The following is a 26,954-nucleotide window of genomic DNA, read 5'->3' as shown; positions in this document are numbered from 1 at the left end:
CTGGAGACAGTGGGCTGTTGAATTTAAATTGTTCTGAAGTTTGTTGAAGCATCATTTGTTGTTGTTATATCTGCCAACGTGTTATTTCTCATTGCAGATTGAATAAAGTATAGGGATCAACCTAATCTGTTTTTTAAAGGCCGATACCGATTATTAGTTGATGATGAAACCGATATTTGGAACCGCTATGCATTTACAGCGAAAATTAAAGTCAAAATTAAGATTTTGGAATTTTACAAACTTTTTCAAAACTTTGTTTAAATGCTTTAAACAATTATTTCATACATTAGGAACTTTAAGAGTGCTGTAGGTAGCATGTAGATCCTGTGAAGATCCAGGACTTAGCCAAAGAATTAGAACGTCGACAACTCCTCAGTCCAAGTTGATCTCCTAAGCCCCTCCCCCCATGAGGGAGAATACATGCGTGTTCCTCCGCAGTGATTGACACGCAGTTAAACCCCCCCCCCCCTCCACTGCCCTGATTGGAGGATCTGAAAAGGGAGCGGTTTTTTTTTTTGTGCAAATTGCACTACAGGCTGTACAGGTGTCATAGGAGCCAGATGTTTTTATTTATTTTTTATTTTTTAAATTAGTTCTACTCAAATATAGGGTCAGATTCAGCAAATAGGAAAGAAAGTTAGTTTTGTAAGTCTTACCTTATGCATCTTTAACATAATACCTAGTAAAAGATAGTGAGATAGTGTTGTGGGCGGGACATTAAGTCAGACTCAGCGGTGCGTGAAACTGGAACATAAGGACAGACTCAGCTGTAGCGGAGCCCAGGTAGCGCAGTTTTTAAAATTAATTATCTTTATTGGTTATCAGGCAAATAAAACGGCATTACACGTAATCTGCAAACTGCCAAATAACAGGCTGATAATTGCCATGGCTGATTATTGATCTACCCCTAGATGTAACCTATACGGTCCGGAAACGTTTTAAGCAACCGTAGTTTGTTAAAACCAGGAGTAGTAAATCGTTTTGGATGAGTGGTGATAACTGTTCAAAATCCAGATAAAATGTCATCAGAATGATAAAACTGGACGTTGCTCAAATTGCCAATCATCTGGGATCCTCAGTGGATTGTCAGTAGGCTATTAGGCATTAGGGTCAGGCTACCTCGCCACAGGTTAGTCTGACAGGAGGTGGAAACAGGCTTCTTTCAGATGCATGGGCTTTCTCTTCCCCTGTTGGTGGAGGAGGATGGCAGCCTCACCTCAATCCTAAAATCCTCACGTTTATGATATTTGCCCAGTATTATCTGTGCCTGTGGATGAATGGGAGGCCTAGCATGAGGAATGTAGAAGGTCAGGCTGCGTGATTTACACAGTACAGAGCCAGAGAATCCTTGGGAAAATACTGGGGCCCGGGATCAAACAGACATCATGTGATATTTTCTTAACACTGACCTTTAAATTCACGCATTTTACTGCTACCCTGAAAATAACGTTAAAGAAAGCATTATGGACATTTATTTGCAAAAGGATGCCTCCTTGTGCAACAGAGCTTGTTTTGTACTTCTGACAAGTTTTGTGTCTTCATAATGCCCGTATTTTGAATATGCAGACATGCATAGTACAACAAGCCACTTTTTCTGAATTCCTGGAAAAGATTTGAGATCCAGGTTTTCATTTTATTGCCAAAAGGCCAATGTCTAAATACTCATCCTGAGTCCCGGTGACTTTGATTTTTGTGATGCGTTCACGTAAGTAATTGTTCAAATAATAAGTTGTAAGTTGACATTTTTTTAACTAGTGATGATTACAATTATGACATTCAGTTATGTCCTAGTTTAGTTCCATAGTTCAAATGAAAATACGGTTCATTATTTCTTCCGTATTTGTTCAGGCCTGCCTATGATTTCCACTGCATTGCAGTTATATTTTGTTGATAAGCTAATGGCACAGACCTTTTTTATCTGAGCGGAAAGACTATACCCTCTTTGAAGTTAATGAACTTTGTGAAAGGCTTGTTTACTGGCTTCAAGGTCAGTTTCTGAGAAGGGCAGCAGATTTTCTTGTAAACATATTAACAGCCGAAGATGTGTAAACACTGTAAATGTATACAGGTGGGGAGGGAGCCATACTGGCATATTTTCCTGTTTTCTCTTGGTTTGTTTATCCTAACCTTTCCCATGTGTGACACACATATACATGCTGTTGTGTGCATATGTGTTTTGACTCTTAGAAATATGTGTTTTGACTCTTAGAAAGCATAATGATGTGCCTACCCGCAGTATAAAGCTGGGAGGGGAGAGAAGGAGAGGCTGACAGTAAGGCAAACGCAGGACTAGTGGGGGTATTAAATATGAATTGATGGAATGTTGCTAAGGCACATCTCTGGGTGTAGTGTAGTGTTAAAAAATAAAATTTATGTTGCCGGCTACTAGCCGTGAAGGTGCATTTAGACTTAGTATCCCTTAATTAGAAGTGAGATATTAGCATTTCATAGGGCTTTATGCTGGGTGAGGGGATCGGCCGGCCACCGCGCCTTCATTACCCAGCTTCTCTGTGTAATGAGTGCCATCATTAGCTGATGGAGTGGATTTGCCCTAGCTCTACCTTGAAAGGCACATCTCTTACATACTTGCAAGGAATAAGGCCTTTTAATGGATTTCTTAATGAATAAAATAACATGCCACTTCTTAAAATTTTTCACGAGTGCATTTCTGATCATTTCTGCTGCCTTTTAACTTTTTTTGTTGATTAATAACAAAATACTATTGATAATAGTGAAAAGCGGAACACAAAGGTAATTATGGGGCTTGGTGATAAAATGACTGACATTTCGCACACCAAAAAGATCAACTTCACTTTTTATGTTGTGCGGTCCATCATAAATTCTGAATCATACCAATAATATGTGGATGATAAAAGTGCTACATCAAAAGGGTTGACTTTCATTCATATGCACATGAAATAAGGTGTGTGTGATTTCTGTCAGAGGTCTGAGGAAGTGCTCTCTGAGCTGCAGTGCTTAAAACTCCCCAGGTTTATCAGGGGAAAAGGCAGGACAGCTATTGGATAAAACCTGAGTGCAAATTATATATGCGTCTGTGTGGGAGTGTGTGCACATTCAACAACAGTCAAGACAGTCAGAGCCGAGGTATTTTTTGTGATATGGAAGTCTCCTTAAGCCTTCGGCTGCAGCTCCATTCTCAGAATCAGGCGTGAAGTGATTAGTATTTTATTGATGAGCTCCTGAAGTGGCAAGTGTGGGAAATTGGATCTTTGATCTCCTGGAGTTTGGGAAATATATCCTGAGAGTGTGGAGCTCTCCAGGTAAAACACTCCCATCCTACCAACATCACTATGACACACGCATGCACGCGTATGCACACACACACACACACACACACACACACACACACACACACACACACACACACACATTTGGAGGGATATTCCTCCCCTTCTCCAAAACACATATTTGTTTTGGATGTTTTCACTGAGAGTCTACATGGTGATTACAGATGTTCATTAACAAAATTGCGTATTTGTTTTAAACTTTAACCAATCACTTTGATATGCTAATTACAGTGTAATTTAATTTGAGCCCTGTAATGATGATGCTGTTATTATGGACATAAATGATGCAGTTAAGCTGAGAGTAATCTCATTTGCATACTGTACATGCCAGTAAATTAAGCCCTTTCCTGCATTGCTTCAGCTTTAATTTTCCAGCCCTTTTCACACAACATCCCTCAGCCTCTGTGCCTAATAGCAGGCCAGCTTGTTTGATGTGGAGAGGCGCTTCCTCACACTAAATCTAGTCACAATATGTAATACATAAAGGCTCTCATTATAACTGTAAGTGCTCTTTTAAGAACTTGGCATTAATAAGCAGGCCAGGTTTTCATACTTTGTATTGATACACAAAACAGTTTTGTCCCTTGCCATAATCATCTTTAACATTCCCTAATCTGCATCAGAGAAAGAAGAACGGTCATGGTTGGGCTAATGATGTGCCCTGGAATAGTTAAAAAGCCCCTAATCATATTGTATATGTCCTCTTCTATGTGTTGATCAGAGATATCTTCAAAGAGGTGATTGTATTTTGATTTTCCTCCTTTGAAAACAGGATGAAGGGCATTTGGACGTGTTTTTTAACTAACACATTTTCCCCTCACAAAAAAACTAATTGAAAAATATTGCCTTATTGTGTGTTTAGAGCAAATAATGTGGCTTCTTTTCTTTATACAACACACTTTTTGATGTCTGTGTAAAAGAGGCACATTTCTGACAGAGGGACACGGCTGGCCTTGATAAAAAGCTCCTGTGTCTTCATTAGAGAAGCAGCACCTCATGGTGTCTGATTGTCTGATGTTTGCAGTGAGAAGGTAAACATGTTTGTCATACAGGGGTGTGTTTATGCTGATCAAACATGTGGGATAGGCCGTGGTGAATGTTAAGGACTTTGGCTCTGCACAGGGCTCATCAGCTCTGTGGACATACAGCCTCACAATGGTCTAAACCTGCCCTCACATCCCCATTCGACTCCCCTTTTGCGTTTTTGAAGGTGGGCTAGGAGGGTGGTTTATGGACTTTAACACTGACAATACAATTGCCCTTGACTGAGAATGCTCCTCCATTTTGTACCATAAAGAATATTATTTTTCTGCCAGCCAATTTTCTCTGTTAGTCTCTAATTGGCTACATAAATCTCGGCCGTTGAGGGTGAGAAATGTTGCAGTGTCACACAGTGTAATCTTCACCCTTATTTACCAATTCATTAAGATTCATTGATGCAGGATCGGTGAGAGGAAATGACAACATAAATCAGGCCTCCAACATAATGACCCTAATCAGTTGGGAATTGCAGAAAATGTCATGATGAACTATGTCCTTGTATTAGTGCCACTGTACATTGTCATTGTGCAGCTTTATGAGTGGGACGCATCCTCCGGAGATGGGTTGTATTTAACAAAAAAAAAAGAGTTGTTAAAACCTTATTCCATTAAAACGCAGACATTCATATAGGGTCTTTTGGTATTTAGCCCCTCGCCCTTTATCTTTAGTTTAACTGCCTAATGGAAGGAACAAACTCCCTTCCTTTTTAACCCTATCTGTCATATCATAACATGCTTCTTAGGCTAAAACGACCCTGGTACCGCAGCGAGGAAGAATAGCTTCTTCAGAAGCTGCAGGAGGGGATAATGGGTAAGAAAGACCACTTCCATATCAATCACAGTGAATCAGAATACTTAAGGCCCTGACACACCAAGGCTACCCTTGCCCTAATTTTTGTGATGTGTTCCGCACCGTCGCCATGCGCTAGCCTTCCTCAGCCTTTTTTTGGCCGATTCAACATGTTGAATTGGCGTAGGCTGTCGGCTGAATATCCTATCCGTCTGATTGAAAACGGTAGGGAGGAAAGCAAACAAATGACTGAGAGTGCACACAAAAGGCTCTTTACTCATTTATTATCTCATCTAATCAATCCAATACATATGGTGCTGTCAAAACTGGTCCAAAAAGATGTTTAAATGTTCCTTCTAAAAAAAATTTTGCGATTAGAATATCCATTTTATGGACCGTTTGTCCATGAGAGTACAACAAAATACATAACCACTTGTGTAGGTGTATCTATTTCAACATAAACATGTATTTAACATATACCGATACTTAAACTAACGTTAACATTTCAGGGCTCAACGCTAAATTTTTTAAGTGGTTGCCAGGCTTGGCAATTTGGAGTATATATTTGGATTATATTTGGAGTATTTAATTTCACATGTAACCATAACACACATTTTAGTAATGAAACAATGAGAGAATGGTTTGCAATATAATTTCCCATTCCTCTCAAATAGGTATAGCCTGGAAAACCAGAACCAAATCCGAAAGATTAACTGGCATTGAGTAGTAAAAGTCGCCCATCTCGAGGGGCAGCACCAAGCGTGCATTGAAAATCACTGGATAACACAATGACCAATCACAACAATACATGGGGTGACATATCCAGTGCCCCGTAAGCTTAGCTACCAGCAGAGCTAACTGGTAGATTAAACTGTCGTCATCTTTAGCTCGCTTCTGGCCCGCCTATATCAAATACACCGATGTGATTGGTGCAGCTAGGCTTCAAGGGCATAGTTAATGAGCAGCATTACTCAATGCCAGAGTAACTCGCTGAGCAATTTCAAATTGTGCTCTCGGGTAAAAAAGGGGTGCAACGGATCACAAAACTCACGTTTCAGATCACGGTTTTAAGTCATGGACTGGATCAGTTTTCGGATCAACACAAAACATGGGGAATTTAAATGATTATTAAAACTGAAATAACTTAACAATAATTACCTCTTTCACCAGTAGGATGCTTTTAAACAACAAAAACAGATGAGAAAAGAGTATTTCACAATAACTTTGAATGCACCACAAGGTTAACCAGTTTTAAGTAAACCCAACCTTTATTCACATCTGTGTTGTTTTTCCGACAACAGCAATGACCAGTGCTAGTTTGTATCTTTTAGCCTGTGCGTTTAGCTCATAGCTTTAGCGGCAGACTGTTGAACGTCCTAATATTGGAACCCTCTACAGTGAAATACAGTCACACTACACCGTTTAGTTGTCACCATTTTGACCGTGTTTAATCGAGTTAATACTGTCGCTAATGGTAGGCTAAAGTTACCTGCTGCCAAGTGTAACATGTTACTTGTGTGTACTAACTTGACATGCAACGATGTTTCTGTTACCTCTATTGTCTGTTTGGTCGCATCAGAGAGTAGCGCAGACATTTAAGTGGCACAGTAATGAGGCACCGAAATCTTTTCACGGCAAACGCACGTGTGTGGAAAGCAGCCGCACAACAGCTGAAATTTTGTTACACAACGTAGCTAGGGATTGAACTTCACAGAGACAACCAAAGAAAATATTGACTTCTTTAGAAATAAGATTTTCCAGTTTCGTAGGTTTTGATTTGTTTTATGTATATATAAAAAACAAATAATGAACTGTAGTCTGTGCGGTGTGTTCCAGTGCTAATCTTTGGCCAAGACAAAGGCGACGTGGCGGACATGAGGGGACGCCACAGTCGGCCTTCGTCGCCACTAGTTCCTGGCTGTCGGCTTGGTGCGTCAGAGCTTTAACAGCAAACCCGTTTGTTACAGATGTTTTAAGCAGTCACTGAGCACTGACACTATTAATATTAAATAGCCATTGCCCTCCCATGACATTATTTGTTTGTAAAGGTTAATGATTTTGTCTGGAAAATTAATAGCCTAATTTAATCTCTGTGTGAGTAACTTTAAAGAATAGAAGTGGGAGACCTGTGGTGTGTTTTGGTCGGTAGAGAGACGTTTAACAGTGCTAAGAATCACTTAAATAGCAGGGGTTAGGCCAGACCCCACCGCTTCTTCCAGTTATTATACATGGTACTGAGAGAGGAATCATAATAAATGCATCTACCACACTTGATGACTTACTCAACAGTAATTAGCGGCTTATGTTGTGTGTGTGTGTAGAGCGGCGGTGTACCACAAGTCTATCTTGGTGATTTAACAGAAGCAAAGCTTTTCCTAAAAATGATTAGGTTACATGTCAGCTCACAGAGGAAGTATGCACTCCAGTGAGTTGACAGCAGCTCTAATAATATTGTCCTCTCTTTGCATAGGTACGCTATATTAATTAGACAAGTTTGTTAAGGCTAACCTTGGTTTTCCCTAGGAAAATGCATCTGACACATTTCCTCTCCACAAGTTTGCATTTGAATACCCACGGGAACCGCCCTTACATGATTTCTAGTAAAAAAAATGATTAAAAATATATGACACACTTAAAGTAATGTTAAAACAATAAGGGCTTTTGAAGATCCCACAGGATGCAGATAGATTGAATTTGTGTTTTTCTTTGGGTATGCATGTTTCACAGGTCTAATTGGTAAGATGAGCTTGAGGGAAGTAATGCCTGCATTGAGCCTGTGGTCAGAAAAAGGGCCCCGTGTCTCCTGGTGTCTGTCCCCTCGCTGTAGTGTTAATGGGCATGAGCCACATGTGAGCGAGATTGTCAAAGTCAAGTGAAGGAGAGTTTCTGAGAAAACCACTCCTAAAAGAGGCTCCACATCCCAGAATTACTATTCCATTCATGTACAACCAGATTTAAACTCATTAGACTTCTCTATTTACTTAGTCTCTATCGGCCCTAGTTGTACTAAAAATACCATGGCCTGCCTTACTTTGGCACATTCCGTCATTGTCTGTGCACAGCAGGCCTTTATACCGAGGTGTTTCTAGTTCGGCTCCATGCAAAGGACACAAACTGGTTTGTGTATTTTCTGAAATTATGGATCTACTCAGCTTCACCACCAGAGTCTGCCTTCTAGCACCCTTCTTTTTGTTAATTTATCTGAGCTTGTAGCGTGATAATAGTTTGATATCCACATGCTTGGATGTCGAGCCACTCTCCTCTGCTCGTGGTGCAGTAATAGGTTTGGATCTAGATTTCATGCTTGAGAATCCTATCACATTCTTCCCAATGTGTTATAAATATGTGTTTGGCACCCTTGCTCATATTTTATGCCTTCTTTATGTGGGGTTAACTATTTCTTTAGGGATTACATGAAATCAGTAGGGGAAGTGGAGACAGAAAACTATGGATTCTTGGCAGGGATGCCTCATTGGATGGCTTTAGCTCAGCAGATGGAAAGTTGTTGTATTAATGAAAAATTCATGAACAAGGTGACGTGCAGCATGAATGTCCCAACACTACATTACCTACCTTGTCTTTTGTAATCACTACTTATTTGTAATGTTTGATGTTGCAGATGGAGTAACTCATGATCTGTTGAAATCACACATACATTAATGATAGATAACATCTTTGTCCGTTCAATCCCAAACCCAATCCCTTTTGTTGTTGTTGTTTTTTCACTCCATACCCTGATGTTGTGAGTACCAGCTCTCTGAGTTCTCAGACATCCTCTGTTTTTTTCCACAAATCCAGTTACTGAATGATTGAACAAGGTAAATGTTTAACATGTTTTTACAAGTTTCTCGCTGCGCTGTTGGGAAGAGCCACTGTTTGTTGGGTCTGGAAGAAACACTTGGTTGCTTTGCTTGACAATGTGTTTCCATAGGAGACCACCGCGCCGGCTGGTCCCCCCGCCATCGCCCATCTTGTTCTCATTCACGGTGGCTCGCTAGCAGCTGCAACACACCAGCTTTATGCGTCTTCAAAGACGAAGAAGAATGACTTTCTGTTTATCTTGACTTCTGCCTCGCTGTTTATTCTAGCCAAAGCTGCATTTGCAACGGCATTGAGTTCCTAAAGTGCCCCCCCCCCCCCCAGAACTGTTTACCCTATGCCTGTCCTGAGTGTCACTAGGAATCAGCTGATCATTCCACCTGGTAATATAAATGGTTCTGCAAGGAGATGTGTTTGTTATAACACCCCCCCCCCCCCCCCCCCCCCACCCCCCCCCCCCCCCCCCACCCCCCCCCCCCCCCCACCACCCCCCCCCCCCCCCCCACACCACCACACACACACACACACACACACACACACACAACAGACAGACACACACACACACACACTCGTCCTGTTTACTGTAGCCATGGCAGCAATCACTTATAAACAAACAGCTGCTTTGTTTGCCAGCATGAGTGTTCGGTTTATACACCGTACAAGGTCTGGGAAGAACTTGGAAACGCTGATGTTCTCTTGTGGTGCAAGGATGGGGGGTTTGATGGAGGTATGGAGTTCTGGGGGGGTGGGGGGGGGGGGGGGGGGTGTTCATACTATATTTTTCACAGTAGTCTGGAGATATGCTTTGCTTATCTGTGACTTGGTTGAAGTGGCTGACAAGATTACATGGTTGTTTGGTCTGACTGTGAAGTCTCCTTCGGCAGAATATCATCCCTGCCGTTAGCTCCTCTCAGCAGAAAGCGGAATTATAGTCAGCGGCAAGTGAGTCCCGATCGAGTCTTTTTGATTGGGGTTATTCTCTCTCTAGAAGGTCCTGGTTAGCAAATAATAAGTGGAAGGATGTGGGACTACAGTTTCAAAAGGTTGTTGGTATTTAGCCCAATTTCTGTCTGTTGGAGTAGTTTGTTGACTGTGATTATGGATTATTTAACATACAACTTGTATGTGTGTCTTTTGACTTTTCCCTAGAATCAGGAGCTAAAATACAGCCAAACATAAGACTCTTAAGAGACCTTGAGAAGCAATCTGTTGTTTTACCTTTGGTACATGCCAATGTGTTGTCTAGTCTAGCAACCAAGCAAACCTAAACAGCTCTAAATTGAATCTCTTCCCATTATCTCTCCCTTTGTGTGTCTTTATCTCCAACCCAAGAAATGTTGTGCTTTTGTTGTGTGCTTGTGTAAACAAGCAAGTAAGTCGAAACAGGTGGCCGCTAAGCCTTTACTGTCATGAGAAGGGTTGCAAAAGGTTGGAAAATTTCCGGTGAATTTCTGGAAAATTTCCAAAGAAAGTACATTTTGGAATTTTTCAATTTTTTTTCATTGAAAAGCATACCTTTTTAAGATTTAACCTACTTGGGGGGAAAGTACACATTAAAAAAGTAATACTACGTCTTATGGTATTTCTTTTTTAAAAGCTTGCCCATTTAAATGAATTTTAACCATGCACTGCATTCAGCAGCGCACTCTTCCATCACATCTATAGTCGATGATTGGAAAGTATAACAACGATTGAAGGGATGAACAACAATTGTTTTTTTCATTCCCCAATATTAAGGTGATTTTAACAAACTTTCTCTGAGAAAATGGCTTCTGGTGGAGCGGCATGTCCTCTAGCACGAGTGAATTCGCCATCTCTTTTTCATCGATCGTACACCTGTATCTCCGTTCCCCATTTGCCTGCTCACCAAAACTTGTTAAGAGTATGTCAAAGCTTCTTCAGATGCAAAAGCAAAAGCATCCCTGCCTAGCAATTGGATCAGCTAATGGCAATATTGAGGAACCACGATTGGATGATAAGAAAATAGAAACACTCACCCAACCCTAGTGTATAGATAATTTTCTACCTACCATTAAAATTACAACTCTCTGCATGCACGGTGCATTCTTGCTAGCAACTTGCAAGCTAGCTAACTCACCACATGTCACATTTCGACATTTTTTGTAATGTTAGCTACTTGATTGAGTCTTCGGGTAAGAGACAGGTATGGTTAACCGTTCAATCTGACTGTATTATTAGTAACGTTATCCAAGGGTCCTCAAACCGTCTATTGTTATCCCACATTCATTAATGCTATAGTAAATAATAGTTTTAACATGTTAAATTAATAAATTCCATGTAACAGTTACAGTTTTGACTGTAGTAGCGACGTTAGTAGTTTTAAAATGTCTGTTTATTTTGCAGTATATAAAACTTAAGATCAGGATTTTTTTTACTTATTTTAACTTATTACCCTGGCTATGCCCTCCTACGTACAGCTCAATTTTCATTTTCTGTCAGCACTACGTCTGGGTTTGCAGTATATCATTGGGCTTTCTCCAGCCAAGTCTTTGGCGGTCTAATCCGTGAACAGAAGGAGTGGCTGAGAACGATGACGTTGAGGTTGTGCGCTAGCTGTAGTGGCGGCGGAGAAAGATGCGAGCGAAGCCTTTAGGTCTGTTGTGGCAACACTGCCGAATATCCAGAAGTTAAAGCCCGAGTAAGAACAATCTTTGCCCTGTTTTGTTGGTGGCCATGATGTTGTGGCCCTCCTCCCCACAGGCTTTGGGAAAAGTTTGATTTTCCAGCTCACTCCGTTAGTGGTGAAGGAGTTGGCTAAGGCGAACGCTAGCATGCAAAAATACAATCGTAAATATGACAAAGGGTAATGATTAACCGGCAATAAGCTCTATGCTCATTAATTAGAATGGTTTGTTTTCCACTACGGCATAAATGGAAATTACGTTTTAGTGGGTGCTCCCAGTAATGCAGACCAAGTCAATGCCTGACAATGGACCCCTCAATGGGCATTAACTCTTACTTATCTCCTTTGGAGAGTTTCCACCTTGACTATTTCCAGAATATTGCAACTCTGGTCATGAGCATAAAGAAAAACAGAACATGGAGAAGGGTCAAAGCACAGCTGCGCAGGCCGACCCTACCTTGAATCGACTGCTGACTTGTTTGAGCTGTTGAATTCCAGGCAAGCATGACAGGGGGACAGGCATTAGATTTCCAGGGAGCAGCGAAGAGGAGAGGCAGGGTTGATGAGCTCTGGCTGCCGGCTGTTCTTAACCTTCAACCTGTCTGGTCAGGTGGGAGACACATGTGACTCTTGTTTGTACTGTACTCCCCATATCTGAGACAGGGAAAACAAAACAGACTGTAAACAAACAGAAACTCTGACCTTTTTTATTATCCAGTGTTTGTTCCAAACACTTGTTTTGTTTTGCAAGCAACTCCCCTCAAAGAACAAACCGGCATCTAATAATCGACAGCACAGCCAGTTCTTTCCGTACGAACTGTTGCCTTGTTTTGTTCTCCTGGAACTACTAACCATTTTCAAAGCTCAGAAAAAAGTTGACGTGCTCCATTCTTTTTTGTGTTTGGAGTTGGGCTGCACAATATGAGGAAAGTATGCGATAACGTTGAATATCGCGATGACGATATTGCTTCAATAATAAATAAATAAACGCATGTAAAAGTGAACTCATCTCTGCTGCTTTAATTGTTCTGCTAACATTGCTTGTTGAATTTAAAACTAATTAAAGGAAACATTCTTTTACCGAGCAAATTGAACATTGAATTGAATCTAAAAAGGAACCACTAAATAAAGATGGCCGCTAGATTTATTTTTCTTCTGATATTTTTTTTCACTAATAAAAAAAATTCCCGAGTGGCTTTTGCGATGTGTATTTTGCGCCAGTTGTTATAAAAAAAAAACATATATTGTGCATTTGACCCATAATTACAGCTGAATTTGTGTGTGTTGTATAAATGGAACAGATGGAAAAACGTACAGCTTTTTAAGTCATCACAGACCAGGCAATCCTCTGAGCAAAGTGAAAATAACTAGATAGATAAACATACACAGGGCCAGGTCATGTGGCCGAGTTGCCCGGGCCCCAGCTGATGATGGTGTCCCTGCCTCAGTGCTCCACAGATTAACATTGTTATCAGCACAACTCTCTAATAAGGCTCTTTTCTATCTTCTTGATATTTATGATGGATAATGCCCATTTTCCATTTTCTTTGTTCCTCCAATTTTTTCGCTCATGATATTGCAGCTTTGAATTATTCTGTGGTAAAATTAATGAGAAAGTAGATTTATGGGTTTCATTTGTTTGTCAATTCGAAAATTAATTGGGTGTTAATTTTAGCCATCGCCTCATCAGTGCCGGTTCCAAGCATGCGTGCATTACTTTGCATTCATTGTAGCCTTTCTCTGCTTTATTGTGGGTCACTAGTTTTGCATACATTAAAATAGCCCCGCGGCTCATTCTCTTGATTACTTTAGGAGGTGCCATACATTTGGAAATTTACGCCTTTCCGTTACGAAAATTTTGCATGGAATGACAGTGCATGTAAAATAGCCATTACACCCCCCTTTAATGTAGCTTTGGAAGGAAAAAAGAAAGCAGGCCCTTCTTTTTCTGCATGTGGAAAAATGTATTTTATTTGAAAAATAAATGGGGCTGAATAACGTCAGCCCATGGTTTTTTTCAAATGGCATTTAATTTCGGCTGAGACGGTGTGTTTCTAATTGGTGTCTCAAAAGGGGAGTTGGTGCAAGCACGGGCCTGTAGATGGAGTTGTGGGTGGTTGCATCCCATCCCATAACGTTCCTTTTTGCTCACTCCTTGTTTAGAAAATCCCATTATGGAGGGAGGCCGTGCCAGACTGGAGGGGTGAGCCGGGTCAACATCTGTCTGGAGGGAGAGGGGGGGCCAGCTCTAGCCCCAGCCCAGAGAACAGGGCCTGTAGGCCGGGCCCAAGCTGCTCAGACAGGCCTCTAAGTGTGGGGGTGTTGTGACACACAACTGAACCGGCACAGGCCACAGTGTCAGATGACTCACTCGGATATGCTTCTTGCAAGAAGGCTTCTAGAGCAGAGGAGATTTAAACCATAGTGAACTTTGGGTTGGATTTTTGTTCTGGTACTGTTTTAGCTCGCCGTAGCCCGCAACTGCCACTGGTCATACCGAGCTGGGAGAAAGTCCCAGAACCATGATTTGAAAGGGGAAGTGCTTCTTATAGTGCTTTTAATTTTTTAATAATCCCCATGTCCAGATTATTATTTTATTATGTTATAATTATTATTATTTGTTCAGATTATTATCTCAACTATGCTCTGTAAATATTCTTATGTGACAAGTTGTCAACATCAATTTCCTATCTGTCAGCCTGAGTGTGTGTCCCCACGGTGTCTGGGAGTGTGTCTACATCTTGTTTAGATCTGAACCTCTGGAGACATGGTGCCTGTGTAGTTGAACACACATTAACTTGCATTGACCCTCCTATTACACGCCTTAAATGCAACGCCATAAATCTGCATTTAGTTCCATTTTCACCTTCTTTCATGATGAGACCCAGTGTTTTAAAGACATTTATTCTGCTACATATAAATAATTAATCAGCCAAGTTAATTTGCTTCTGTCTGACTTGGTCAGCTTCATTAACCGCCTTGGAATTAGGGGCTGGATGCATTGCGCCACACCACTGAGGCCTGCGACCAAAGCAAGACGGCTGTAAATCATTCCACTGATTTGAGGAATACGGGCACAGAAATGCACCAGCGTCACCGGCACTCATCCCCATGGAGACAGAGGGGGGTGGGAGAGTCTGTTTGGCTTTTGTGTATCCAAAAGCAGAACAGAGGTTGTAAAATGTAAGCAAATAGCTGTGTATTCACATTTAACACAGATTACCACTGTCCTACATTAACATAACGGAAAAGCATGCAATGACAGGTAAAACTACACTGTCAGAATTTGTAGGTTATCCTTTTGAGTTAGATTAAGTTATTAAAGACAACATTTTTTCAACAACTCAAAGGGGTTTATTTATATTCAGACCTGTATTTTGGTGTTAATTGAGCACCCCTGAAGGATTTGACTGTTTTCGCCGGGCCTCAGATTGGATGTTTCTCATGGAGATTCTTTGGCAGGCCTCACACAGTCACCCTGTTTCCCATTAAAAAGCTATTCTGCCGTGGTTCTTCTGGGAGCCATGCAAGTAAATATATCCATTTCCATAGAAAGTGTTTTGTTTTGGAGGTTCAGTGTTTTCTTGGGCACCACCGCTCTCACTCAACTCAGGTTGGGTTCCTCTGCAATGTGTGCTGTACCCCAACCCCTCCACCGCACCCCTGCATATACCCCATAATGGAGAACACAAACAAACCCTGAGTCCCACTCCCTCTTCTCCAGCCCAGTATGGACTTGTCATCTGCAAAGGATCTGCACCAGAAAAGACAAAACAGGTCATTATTCTGTAAAGAATCAGCCTGTGAGCGTGTGCATGTGTGTTTGCTTCATTGCATATGCCACAAGCAAACAAACAATACACAGGGAAGCACAAACCGACAGGGAAACCTGTAATAAAAGTGAAATTGTGTGGGAAGGATATGACAGATGTTTATAGTTTGGCCCAGAGTTGAAATGCGACCTCATTGCTGTGTTTTAACAGCTGTTTCTCCCCGTCTCCGTTCCTGTTCTCTGTCTTTCTGTGTCTTCTCTCAGGTTTTTTAAGTCATGATGCAAGAATCTGGGACCGAGGCTATGAGCAACGGACCAGCCAATCAAAATGGAGGAAGGAGCGTGGAGGGCGGATCCAGGGAGGGACCAACCAAGAGCGCAACGCCATCAATGGAGGTGACTGCAGCTGACCTCCTGCATCTCCAGCAGCACCAGGTAGACCAGATCCCCTTTCGCACCTGTCTTCCCTTTATTAAGCCATGTCAACAGCAGGCTTTTTCCCCCTCTTAAAGTGCCACTTAATATTTAATTGTACCTCAAAGTACATCTAGTACATAAACACATTATTATTATTATTTATGTATATTGAGGCCCTTTTTCAATATTTAAAGAAGGGGAAGTGCTCTCTCTGTGTGATTGTGTTTGGTTGTGAACGTGTTTACCGTAGCATGCATCATCTGCATTTTGGTGAAATATTTATTGCAGTGTTCTGACATAATTTAAGTATGTAGGTGCCACATGATTTTGTAGACAGTTAAGAAACCATGACATCCAATAAGATGACAGCATTTCCCCCTGGCTCATTGTAAACACACCTCACACTCACAACTAATGCCACACTCTGCCGTGTTAACCAATGAGATGCGGAGATGCACGCCGGCAAAGCCCAAAACATGTTCACCATCTCCTACTTGAGGCAAACAGACAAGCTCTTTCTGTTGGTGTCAGCGTTATGTGTGGCACACACAATGCTGTTTAAGGAAACAGCATTGAAAAGATCAGTGTGTCTTCTGCTATCTTGGTCTATCCGACAGGACGACTACGGTTGTTGTCAGGAGCTGTTTGGTGATGATGCACAGGCTCTGTGCCGCTGTCTGTTGTCACAGTGCATCAATCAGCATTTGCACAGGGAGGGCAACAATGCTGCAGCATGGAACATGGGAAACATGGCACTGTAACATAAAGACCTGAGCAATAATCCACTGTTATCATTTATCATCTTTCAGCAGAATTATTAGAACATCAGTACATGGTGATACACCGTTCTGTTGTCAGAACTGATGATAACCAGCAAATTCATTCATGTCTCATTTTGACAAAACAAAGTATGAATCGTTTTTCATAGACAGCTTACCATTACTGTACGACATCTCACATGGTGTAATACGCAGGTCAATTCAGTGATAATCAGTTGTACATATCCTTTTATCATGGTAACACAAATCATTCATTTTAGTGTGTTGCTCAGCCCTATTTATATATCAACTTGATTATAAAATTATTTTCCATTTTGATTAGTCATATTTTGTAATTATTTACCCCCTTTTTTTACCCATGATTCATTTAACTGTAGAGTTGAGAGAAACCTATTGGTAGAGGGGCAAATATACAATAAAGACCAAAAGTACATGTTGTGTGCCTTGGAACAAGATGCCTCGGTTAAACACGTTTTTCAGGGTATTAAGTGGGGCAGTATTGGATTAAATACCAGAGAAGAAGCTGATCAGTAAGTACAAAGTGTGTCAGCATGCTTCCTGCTGTGTTTTAGTTCTGTAGGCCTTACCAGATCTGCTCTTCATCCCCACTCCCCCAGCTCCAGAGCCCACCTCCCACCCAACTTTTTTTCCAGCTCAAAATGAGCATGTCGTCAGTGAGGAAAATCACAGCCATATTGAATTCATTACTGCAGTAGTCACACAAAACCATGGATACAATTTCAATAACTGCAGGCCACAGTTGAGTAAACAGTTGCACTGAAACTTAATTCCTGTTGACTTTTCCTTCATTCTGTGCCAGGGGCACATTCTGACTCGCTCTGTAGACAACAGGGTTACAACGTTGATGAATTGACACGGGAGCGAAGGAGAGAAAAGTGTCATGGATGTGCACTTGACACCAAGAAGGGATGGAAATGAAGCCTCCCCGCTAGGATAGAGCCAGTCGTCCAAGCATGGTCTCTGTTTTCTAGCCATCCAGAAAGAACTATTACTCCCCAGGTTCTGCTCTGGCATTTAAAGGAAGGAAAAACGAGCAACTCTCTTTTTCCCAATTCAATGTTTTACAGTTGTATTTCCTGCCTTCTGCTTTATACTTTGGTAAATAGCAAGTGTTTTTTGCTTCATGCCTTTTGAACAAATCTGGTGGTTAATTTCTGTGGCCGGCAGTTGGAGTTGAAACAGAGGGAGGCGTATTCATTTTTGTGTATGATCAATGGCACGTGTATGGGGGACAGAGGACGAGATGTCTTCACTTTCTGCTCCTGACACTGGGCTTTGATAGGCTACTTACCACGGCAGTGTTACTGGGAAGGCAGGCAGTCTTTTCATTCTCCCATTAGACTAACCCAGGATTTTCACTCATGCACCATGAACCATGTTAATTGTCCCCAGGGCATTATGATCTTCGCTCAATTGCTTGATAACTTTTTACTTTTGTGGCATTTCACAGTCTTTCTTTCAAGTTTTATTTGCAGCTTGCACTAATACGCTTTTAACTGACATGCTTTCTTTGTTCTCCAGGTCTGCAAAGATGCTTTAGGTGATGCAAAAATCAATCTAAAATCTTCACTGACTCAAAGTGCAAATGTCTGAGAGTCCCCTGAGTGAGTGGGAACAACAAACCTGGCATTGGCATATCATTTATTCTTATTAGGCAACATAACTATGAAAGACAGTCCTCATTAATAAAGATGGGGGATGAAATAATTGTAATCTGTTTGATCATCTTGATTCTGACAGGGGAATTCATCTTGTAGACTAGTCAGATTTGGGGGAAGTGGACCATAAGCTTGAGTTAAGCATCTCTATTAGTAAGTCAAATACTGTTTGTTAAGAAGCGAGGATGACAAGAAGGCGCCGTCTGTCTTTTTTTCCTCTCTAAAATGCTGTAGAAATGTCGCAGATTTCCCTCTTTTGAGGAACTTGAAGAGACATCAGTTGTGTCATAACGGTTAGACGTTGAAGTGTGCTCATTAATGTTTGTTGTAAATCCTGTAGCTTTTCAGGCTGTGCTCAGTTGTTTGCAGGTGCTTGTGTATAATGTATGAGTATCTCCCTTTTTTTTGTTGAAAAATAACATATTTTTCTTAACATACGTATGTGTTTGCCTCAGAACTTCAGTATGTTTATTTTCTCTGTGCATGTGTTGCAGAAGTTGTGGTTGTAACTTTGTCCTCATAAGGAAGTGAAGCTAATGTACAGGAGCAAAAACAACAAAAACAATAGTATGAAAGTGGAGTGTTGTGCAACAACCTGTTTTGTGATTTCAATGATTTTGCAACAGGAAGTTGTGTTGCTGTAGCAGTCAAATAAACACAGTGACTTTAATGATTTTGGAGACTTTTTATTAGCTCCTGTCTTCAGGACATTCAACTCCCTCCACATATTTCCTGTTATATATGGTCATTTTCAGCAAAGCATTTATAACATCTCACATGTTTAACCATGGAATAGATTCCTTCACTTGAAATGTGGTTCAACTGATACAATTGTAGAGCATTAAATATTGATATCCTGTCTTGTATAAGAGCCCTTTTAATCAAGTTAGAGATATTTCTAAAATATCCGCCTGTCTCTTCCTCTCAGTGATACTGTACAAATCCCTGTAACAATAATCTCAAAAGGAAAAAAGAAAACAGTGATGAATAATTGCTTTTCTTTTATTGCAGTCAGATTCCTCCAGTCTGCTTTGTCAAACAAGTGCCTTTAAGCTTAGTTAAACATCATAAGATAAGGCCAGCCAATAATGTTTTCTTTTTTTCTCTTCCTCTCTGCCTGCATGGTTGGGGTGTCCGTCGTGTTGCGTGTGCAAAGAGGAGAGAGTGACACGCATAACAGTGGCCACAGAAAGAGCTGAGCGGGCACAGGTTTCCTGTTTGCATAATTCAGGGCTTACATGGTCCCTAGTGGAGGCTTGAGAAGGTGGAAATGCACATCTTTGCCACTGTCACCAAGCTCAGCTTCAGGGGGAGGTGCTAGGTGATAAGCCTCGTTATCACAGTACACTCAGACAGGTACACACACACACACACATATACAAACACATACAGATACTCATACAGAATAGAGGCCCAAAGGCCAGGCCTGCCAGTGCAGGACCCGCTGGTTTATGGCGTCCAGTCCACATTATGGGCTAATGGTCAGACTGAATGGAGTTAACAGCGTCAGCTCAGAGAGGAGGCCAGAGAGCATTTGCTGCCTAAGATCTCTCCTAATCGCATGTACTCCGCCGCAGAACGGAGGGCAAGAGGGAGAGAGTGATATGCCTGGATTGAAATATGGTGTTTCTCAAGAAGAACGCAGCCTTATCACTGCACTTTTGAATTGAATTCCTGCCAGTATCTCTGTATTTGCTCTACTGCAGAATTATAAATCTGTGCAGTACGATGCTGAATATTTGACATGTGTGATAAAGGCTTCTTTGCTCTTCTTTGGTGCTTTTTGACCAGTAGCTGCTGTGCATTATGCTACTGAATGTGTGCTTCCATACCAAGCCATGTCAGCTAACTCATGCACACATACAGTTTGTGCAAGTGTGCGTCCACAGAGCAGCTCACCCAGTCCCCTTGGTCTCCCCGCGCATACTCCATTGCTTGGAGCTCTCAGGTATCTTCATGTATACCGTTCATATTGTCAGAGGAGGCCAAGACGAGGCTCCAACTTATTGGAAAATCTGGCGGAGAGGATAACATCAGTGTTATGACACTGCATATTGCCCTAAATTGCTTTATTGGTAAAATGATAGTGCTCGTCCAATTTGAATAATTTTATGGAATCCCTCACTGAACGGTTTAATTATGTTATCACACAACTGGCAACATCTGTCTTTATACCACAGCACATGACAGTTTTATTACAGGCTAAATTTCTTTGCTGGTTCTGGCAATTGATGTGTGATCTGATTAATAATCACACAGATGGAGGTGAAAATTGAACAGTGATGCGCTTCTATGTCAAAAAATGGGGGAAATAATTCACAAAACACAGCCTGCTTTCCTAAAAATATCACAACTGTTTTTACTCAGGCTTAAGCTTTGCTTGAATCTTAATGCTTTTTTAACACAGTGCCATGCGTTTTTTATTTTTTATTTTATCAGGAAACAAAATCTGTTTAGTCTAGGTACAGCTTTTCAAATCCTTTGTCACCTTGGTTTTGTTAGCAAGGTTTTGGGAGGTAAACCACCCAGCACCTCTCCTTTGTCTTATGGATGCCTTCCAAGACAGCCAGGCTATGAACTCATCCGTTTTGTTGAGTCTACCTCCAGCCGCTGCACTCTGACTGGTAAGAGATGAAGCACAGGTTGCATGTGTGCCGAAGCCATAGTTTAAAATAGTTGACTGTTGCTCGGGTCGACATCCTGTTTACACACCCTGCTTATGTGGGCAGCAGGAGGGGGATCACAGGAGTTGTTTGACATTGTGGTAATCAGAATGGACGTACACACACACACGCGCGCGCACGCACGCACACACACACACACATCTTAGTTTCTATCTTTTCAGCACGTAAGAAAGGAAATAAAGTATGTCAACATGCATATGAGTATGTAATTGTTATACTTTCTGCACTAACATGATCTCAGACACTACCTGGTATCAAAGGCCTCCTATTAGGAATTATAATTCTCCTTTATTGTTTGTAGAAGACATTGGCAGTAGTTGATCTTTGTGAAAAGAGTCCTCCCCAGATATAACATTGTCTGACCTTTTTATTCTATACATTCTTATTCTTTCTCAAAACTTGGCGCTTCTATTTCCCAGTTAGGTCGGAGAATCGGATGTGTATGCTAGTAGCGGCTACTGTAGCGGAGATGAAGAGTAAGCTACAGAGGTCGGGTAGGCTCACTTCTTTCTAGCTCCACACCCCAAATTTATTTTCAAACTTGTAGTTTTCAGCCCCGACTGACGCTAGCTCAAGTGACATTACTTTAGGCAATTCATCAGACTTCACACAGCTCTGTGTGGACTTCTGCCTCACGCGGGCGTTACTATGGAACCCAGGCCACTTTGAAGCAAGGCCCACCCTTCAATAGCATTCATACATTACTATTGGCCATGCGTCCATGCTTACGCAAGGTAACGTAACCCGATTTATTCCTATTTATTTATTCCAGGTCTTATCTCCTGACCAATCAGCTATCCAAACCTTAACTACTCAAGGTCAGTGCCTCACCCCAACCAATCAAGCTGCTTTATAGGGCGGGACTTGCCAAGAAGTTAAAGGATCCATAATAACGCCACTTCCGACTGCAAGGAGACGGGAGGAGTGCGGGCAGCAGCTCCAGAGACAAACCTTAGTTAGTAACTATAGCAACTTTAAACCAGACAGCCAGAAACAGGACTAGGTGTAACTTGTGTAATGGAAAGTCTGCTGATTTGGCGGATAGTTAGGCAGTCCAGTTTCAACAAACTTTCTGTTAACCCTAACCCATTTCACGAGCTGCTGAGAGAGAATCCTAGAGGAAACGCTGCTCTGATTCTTAATATTGATCTGGTTTCTTGCGTATGCAAACATGGCCAATGAAAAACAGATTCTGCCTCCTCTGTCTTTAAGGCTTGATATACTGTGTGTCCTTGTGGAGAATGTGTGGTGAGGAAACCTCAAGTACGTGTGCACGTACAAATGCCTCCCATGTAAATGATGCAAGTGTATGCTGGTATCATTAGGAAGAGTGAAGTGGTTCTCATTGTGTGGCGCCCGGATGGTCTTTGATGGCCGCGGTCTGTGTGTTTGTGCTGAAGTGGGCAACTCTAAACTTTGAGCAGGTGTCTGAAGCAGCTGGCTGGAGGCAGACGGGGAAACACGTCTGCATCAGTTCAGTATTTAATGGCTTAGAGAGGCCTCGCCTAGCCAGAGGACTAATGCATCCTCAATGTTTTATTTAAAGTAGTGTCAACAACTGGTTCTGAATGTGCCACATCAAGTTGCACACACAAATCCTCACACAAGCACACACACACACAGGCACACAGAGTAATTTTGCGCTGTTTAGCTGAACAACTTGTGTGTTTAGTGTTGTAAATAAGTAACCGTTTTAACAGGCCCTCAGGAGACTGTGGTTGGGAAAGTACACGCTCAGACATGACCAGCTTTAATAGCCATTGTCAAAGCACTGTTCCAACAAAAACCCTTTCTTCACAGGATTGGAATGTTTACATTTAGTTGAATAATAATGCCATTTTAAGGAAAAGCTACTCTTTAAAGATAGCCAATCTGACCCAATTTATTAGGAATAGACATAAGGATGCGCAATTCCTCTTGGGAAAACATTCAAGCGCATTCATTTTTAATGAGAGCACTACTTTAAAAACTTCATAGAATTAATATGTATCAGTGAAGTCTTTCCTGTGCAGAAAACTTCAGGGTAATTAATATTCATAGGCTGTGCTTGTTAACACCCCCAATGCTATTGCAATGCAGATCCAATTAACATAGAATGGACCCCAAGGATTTGGGCAGATAAGGGTTAAATGAGCTATTGAAATTTAAACTGGGACTCTCTCCCCTTAAAACACTTATTTGTTTCAATAAGCCCTAATCCTTGTTGCAGATTAAGGCATCTTTTGGTTGCACATGTGAATGGCTACAGAAGTAGAGTTGCTTGAGAGACTCCGTATGTGCATTCAAAGTGGTGATGTGTGTGCTTTGGTAAAATGTGTGTGCATGATATATGCAAGTAGGGCTGCACAATTAATCAAATTTTAATCACGATCACAATTTTGGCTTCCCACAATCAAATTTACGTGATCGAGCAATATTTTAAATGCGTCATTCCGTTCATAGAAGGCTTTGTTTTTTTTTCAAAGCCAATCTACCCCTGCGTAAACTACTGTCAGACCATGTGCCAGTCAGAGTTGTTCCCTGCACTGCGCAGCTTAATTCCTTGATGTAGACAGTCACAGAGGACAGAGTGATGTGAGGAAAACTCCACAACAGATAGTAGTCGATCATACGGTCTCAAGGTTTACCATATTTTGTTCAGTCTGTGTTGTTTTTCAGACAACAGCAGTTGCAGTTGCTACTTGCTGTCTGTTAGCTCACAGGGCTCTAGGGTACAAGTAACATTTGTCCTGGGTTGCACTGGTGCACTTAACGTCCTTGTATCCGCCTCTCCACAAACGAAGCAACGTTGTTTATATCAATATGGTTTAATTTTGCGTTACGTGACCATTTTTTCTGTAAAGCCGTACCTATGTTTGGATCTCTCCTCGTCTTACTCTCCGTGCAGCCCCGCCCCCATTCACTCACACATAACTCCCAGCAACATGGAGAGACACAGCGACGGCAGCGCCGGTCCACACTTCTGACATTTGTCCCCAGTTTTACCTATATTTGTACCAGTGTTTCCGCTGGTAATTCTGCTATCGCGGCTGCAATGGCCGACAAAAAAAACACAGAAGAAGTTATTGAATGCAACTAACTTCAGTTTGTAGAGTAATAACATGTGAGATGGAGCCTGCTGGCCTTGGGCGAGAGATGTGACCCATGGCCAGAATATCATAGTTCATAAAAATGCAGCACAGTGACGATAAAGACAATTCATACACATGACGTGTGTAACTCCGCTGACCCGCCGTTCGACCCGCGCTGGACCCATTCATAATGAATCAGCTGTCACTCTGTGAGTAGCCTAGCATAAGTCCATCGTACTCCCTCTCTCCCTAGCTCTTTTAATCAGTTATTGTTAAAAACAAGTAAAGGAGCTTTCTCAGAGATACATTTTTTTTATATATATATATCTTAGGCTATTTATTTAAGATAATTTTCATTTACCTGTGTTGCAGCTGTATGTATGTACAACATACAACTTCAACATAAGAGGAATGTAGCACAATATGTGAAAGCAGTTATAAATAGCCTATGTGACAATAAAATTTGTTTGGTTAAAATCAATAAATAATTGTGATCTCAATATGGATCAAAACAATCGGGATTATCATTTTGGCCATAACCGTGCAGCTCCATATGCAAGCCTGTGTAGGTGGTTGTGTACATGTCTGCATGGGCATCCCCTACATTGCCAGGCTAATGTGAAAATCCTGTAGTGAGCCTGGCTTTTATATCTTATTCATGATCTCTTGACACAATGTGGATAATAGACATCAGTGTTTATTCTTGGCGTCAGCCTGCACGCCCTGGCTGGCTGGGTGACGGCGGGGTAAGTGCTGGGGTTCAGAGAGAAGCTAGGTGATGGTAGCAAAATTCCCGTTTGCCACCTGCTGCCATTTGTTAGTACTCTGACAGCAAATATTGACCCCCTGAGCATCTTGAGACAACTGTGCCCCTCGTGTCTAAGTTTAACAACAGGACTTAAGGACTAGATTACAGGTGAGCTGACTGATGAACCTAGGATACAGTGGCTTAAAAACAAAGGAGAGGAGACATATATTTTATTTTACCTTTCCTTTAAAATGTGTTTTCACTAAAGTTAGTTCAGAAAGTAAAATCAAGTCAGGAAAAATAACTACTTTACTCTGAGAGAGGGGAAAAAAAACTTGATAAAAACTATAACCAGCCTGGAACTAAATGAAACCAAACTTAAACATTTGTAATGTGAATTCATTTAATGAACTGTAGAGAACAGGTTTGCACCTTGGTGGGCAATAAAGTAAAAAAAAAATAAAAAAATTGAAAAACCAAAGTGATCAACATATATCAAGAAAGAAAATGAAAGCAAAACAACATTTATCATTAATATTGCTATATAGTTGTATATAGTAATGTCACAAACTCAATACATCAACACAATGTAAACACAATAATGATAATGTAGAAAGATATATAGTGTGATGGAATATATTGATTGAAAACTCAAAACCAAGAAACCACAACATTGATAGAATTATTAATTTGTAGCCTTAAATTGATTATTTTATATATTCAATGAAAAGTTAAACAACAGCCTATTTTGGATCATTTTTCTTCTTTGGCCACACATATATTTAAAAAATGTTATGTAAGTTTGTTTATCACGCATTATAGAACCCATTGTGATACCATCACCACCATTTCAAGCTTTAAAAAAAACATATCAAGATATAGAGTAATATTGTAATCAGATTGTCCAGCTGTATTTTTTTTTTCTGTATTGAGCTGGAAATGAGCCACAGACATAATGTACACACATACATCACAAGCCTGGATGGACTTTTTTGCTTGTTTAGCTTCCCCTTTCAAACTAATGGAAAGCCTCGGCCATCGCAAACTATGCAACTACTAAACTAAGTAGCTGGTCAAATGGACAATAATATACTAATAGCATAATTATAAAAAAATTCAACCTGTGGCGTAAGGAAATTCCCGCTTATGTACAGTGTGTATCTGTTTTTTGTGTGAGACAGAAACTGAATTGACAGCTCTGTTTTTTACCGACATGGGTAAAATATGATAAATGACCAATGCTGATGATCAAATGAGCCTTCATTGAAGTAAATATGCATGGACAGCCAAACCATGTACAGGTCTCCTTAGAGTAAATTTGATTGTTTGACATGTATTCACCCATCAAAGTATGTATCAGTGATTAATAACAACCCCCCCCCCCCCCCCCCCCCCCCCCGTGCGTTCAACAGTGACATGGCCTCTATTTGAGAGAAAAATGACGCAGGTCGGTATTCACTGGTGAATAGCTGTATACCATTTACAGAATGATATGCCGTGATGGGATGTCTTGTCATAAATAACAGTGATGGCACCTCCGCATCCTGTGAATGGCATGTGCCATAAATACTTAGCCAGGCCTGAGACAATGGTTCATATACATCCTCGTGTAACCTTTTTCTCTGTACCAAAAGGGTATATATTATTTAAATGGACAGTAAAAACAAATGTTTTTTCCTCCTTGTTGGCGGCAGAGACCTCCAGAGCAGGACAATGTGAGCCGCTCCCTCACTGTGGTCTCTGATGCGCTGTTGTTATTTGCTTGTTTACAATCTTTGACATGATGTAATGGGATGGCTGTGAAAGTACTAGCCAGTAAATGGCACAGAAAATAAGACAACCCTTTATGTCTTCCCCCTCCTCCTTTTTCCCCTTCTCCCCCCTTTCTTTCGTGTTTTTTCCCCCTGCAAACCGGGAGTATGTTCTGCATTTGACTGAAGGAACATGAGCCTTGAATATAAGTAACTGTTTTTTGCATTAGGTACTCCCTGGAGGTAGGGGGGGGGGAATATCATGTCCCTGCGTGAAATGTGAATGTGAAATCTAGCAGAAAGAAATATTTATGACCATTTTTTGCTTGATTAGAGCTGGATGCCTTAGGAGACAGTGAGTGGACAAAAGGGTTCTGCTTCTGGGCAGATGTTAAAGAAAGTTGTTTAGGGAGCAGTGCATTCTGTTCTCTCTCTCTCTCTCTCTCTCTCTC

General features: G+C 41.2%; 1 protein-coding gene across 13 annotated transcripts in view; it reads left to right on the top strand.

Annotated features, from left to right (window-relative positions):
- Positions 1-26,954, top strand: part of foxp1b (forkhead box P1b) — a 155,696-nt gene that overhangs the window by 60,525 nt on the left and 68,217 nt on the right. For 12 of the 13 annotated variants that reach the window (XM_032512523.1, XM_032512520.1, XM_032512522.1 and 9 more), the window contains one exon: positions 15,638-15,808. In XM_032512523.1, coding sequence (XP_032368414.1) covers positions 15,650-15,808 — 159 coding nt within the window. In that variant the 5' untranslated portion in view covers positions 15,638-15,649. Of the gene's footprint in view, positions 1-3,045; positions 3,282-15,637; positions 15,809-26,954 lie in introns of those variants that run through there. The other variant, XM_032512519.1, reaches the window with a different exon arrangement.

This window comes from Etheostoma spectabile, chromosome 4 (genome assembly GCF_008692095.1).
Source record: "Etheostoma spectabile isolate EspeVRDwgs_2016 chromosome 4, UIUC_Espe_1.0, whole genome shotgun sequence".
Classification (NCBI taxonomy): Eukaryota; Metazoa; Chordata; class Actinopteri; order Perciformes; family Percidae; genus Etheostoma; species Etheostoma spectabile.
The sequence above is the reverse complement of the archived record's forward strand: the minus strand, read 5'-3'. Positions and strand labels throughout refer to the sequence as shown.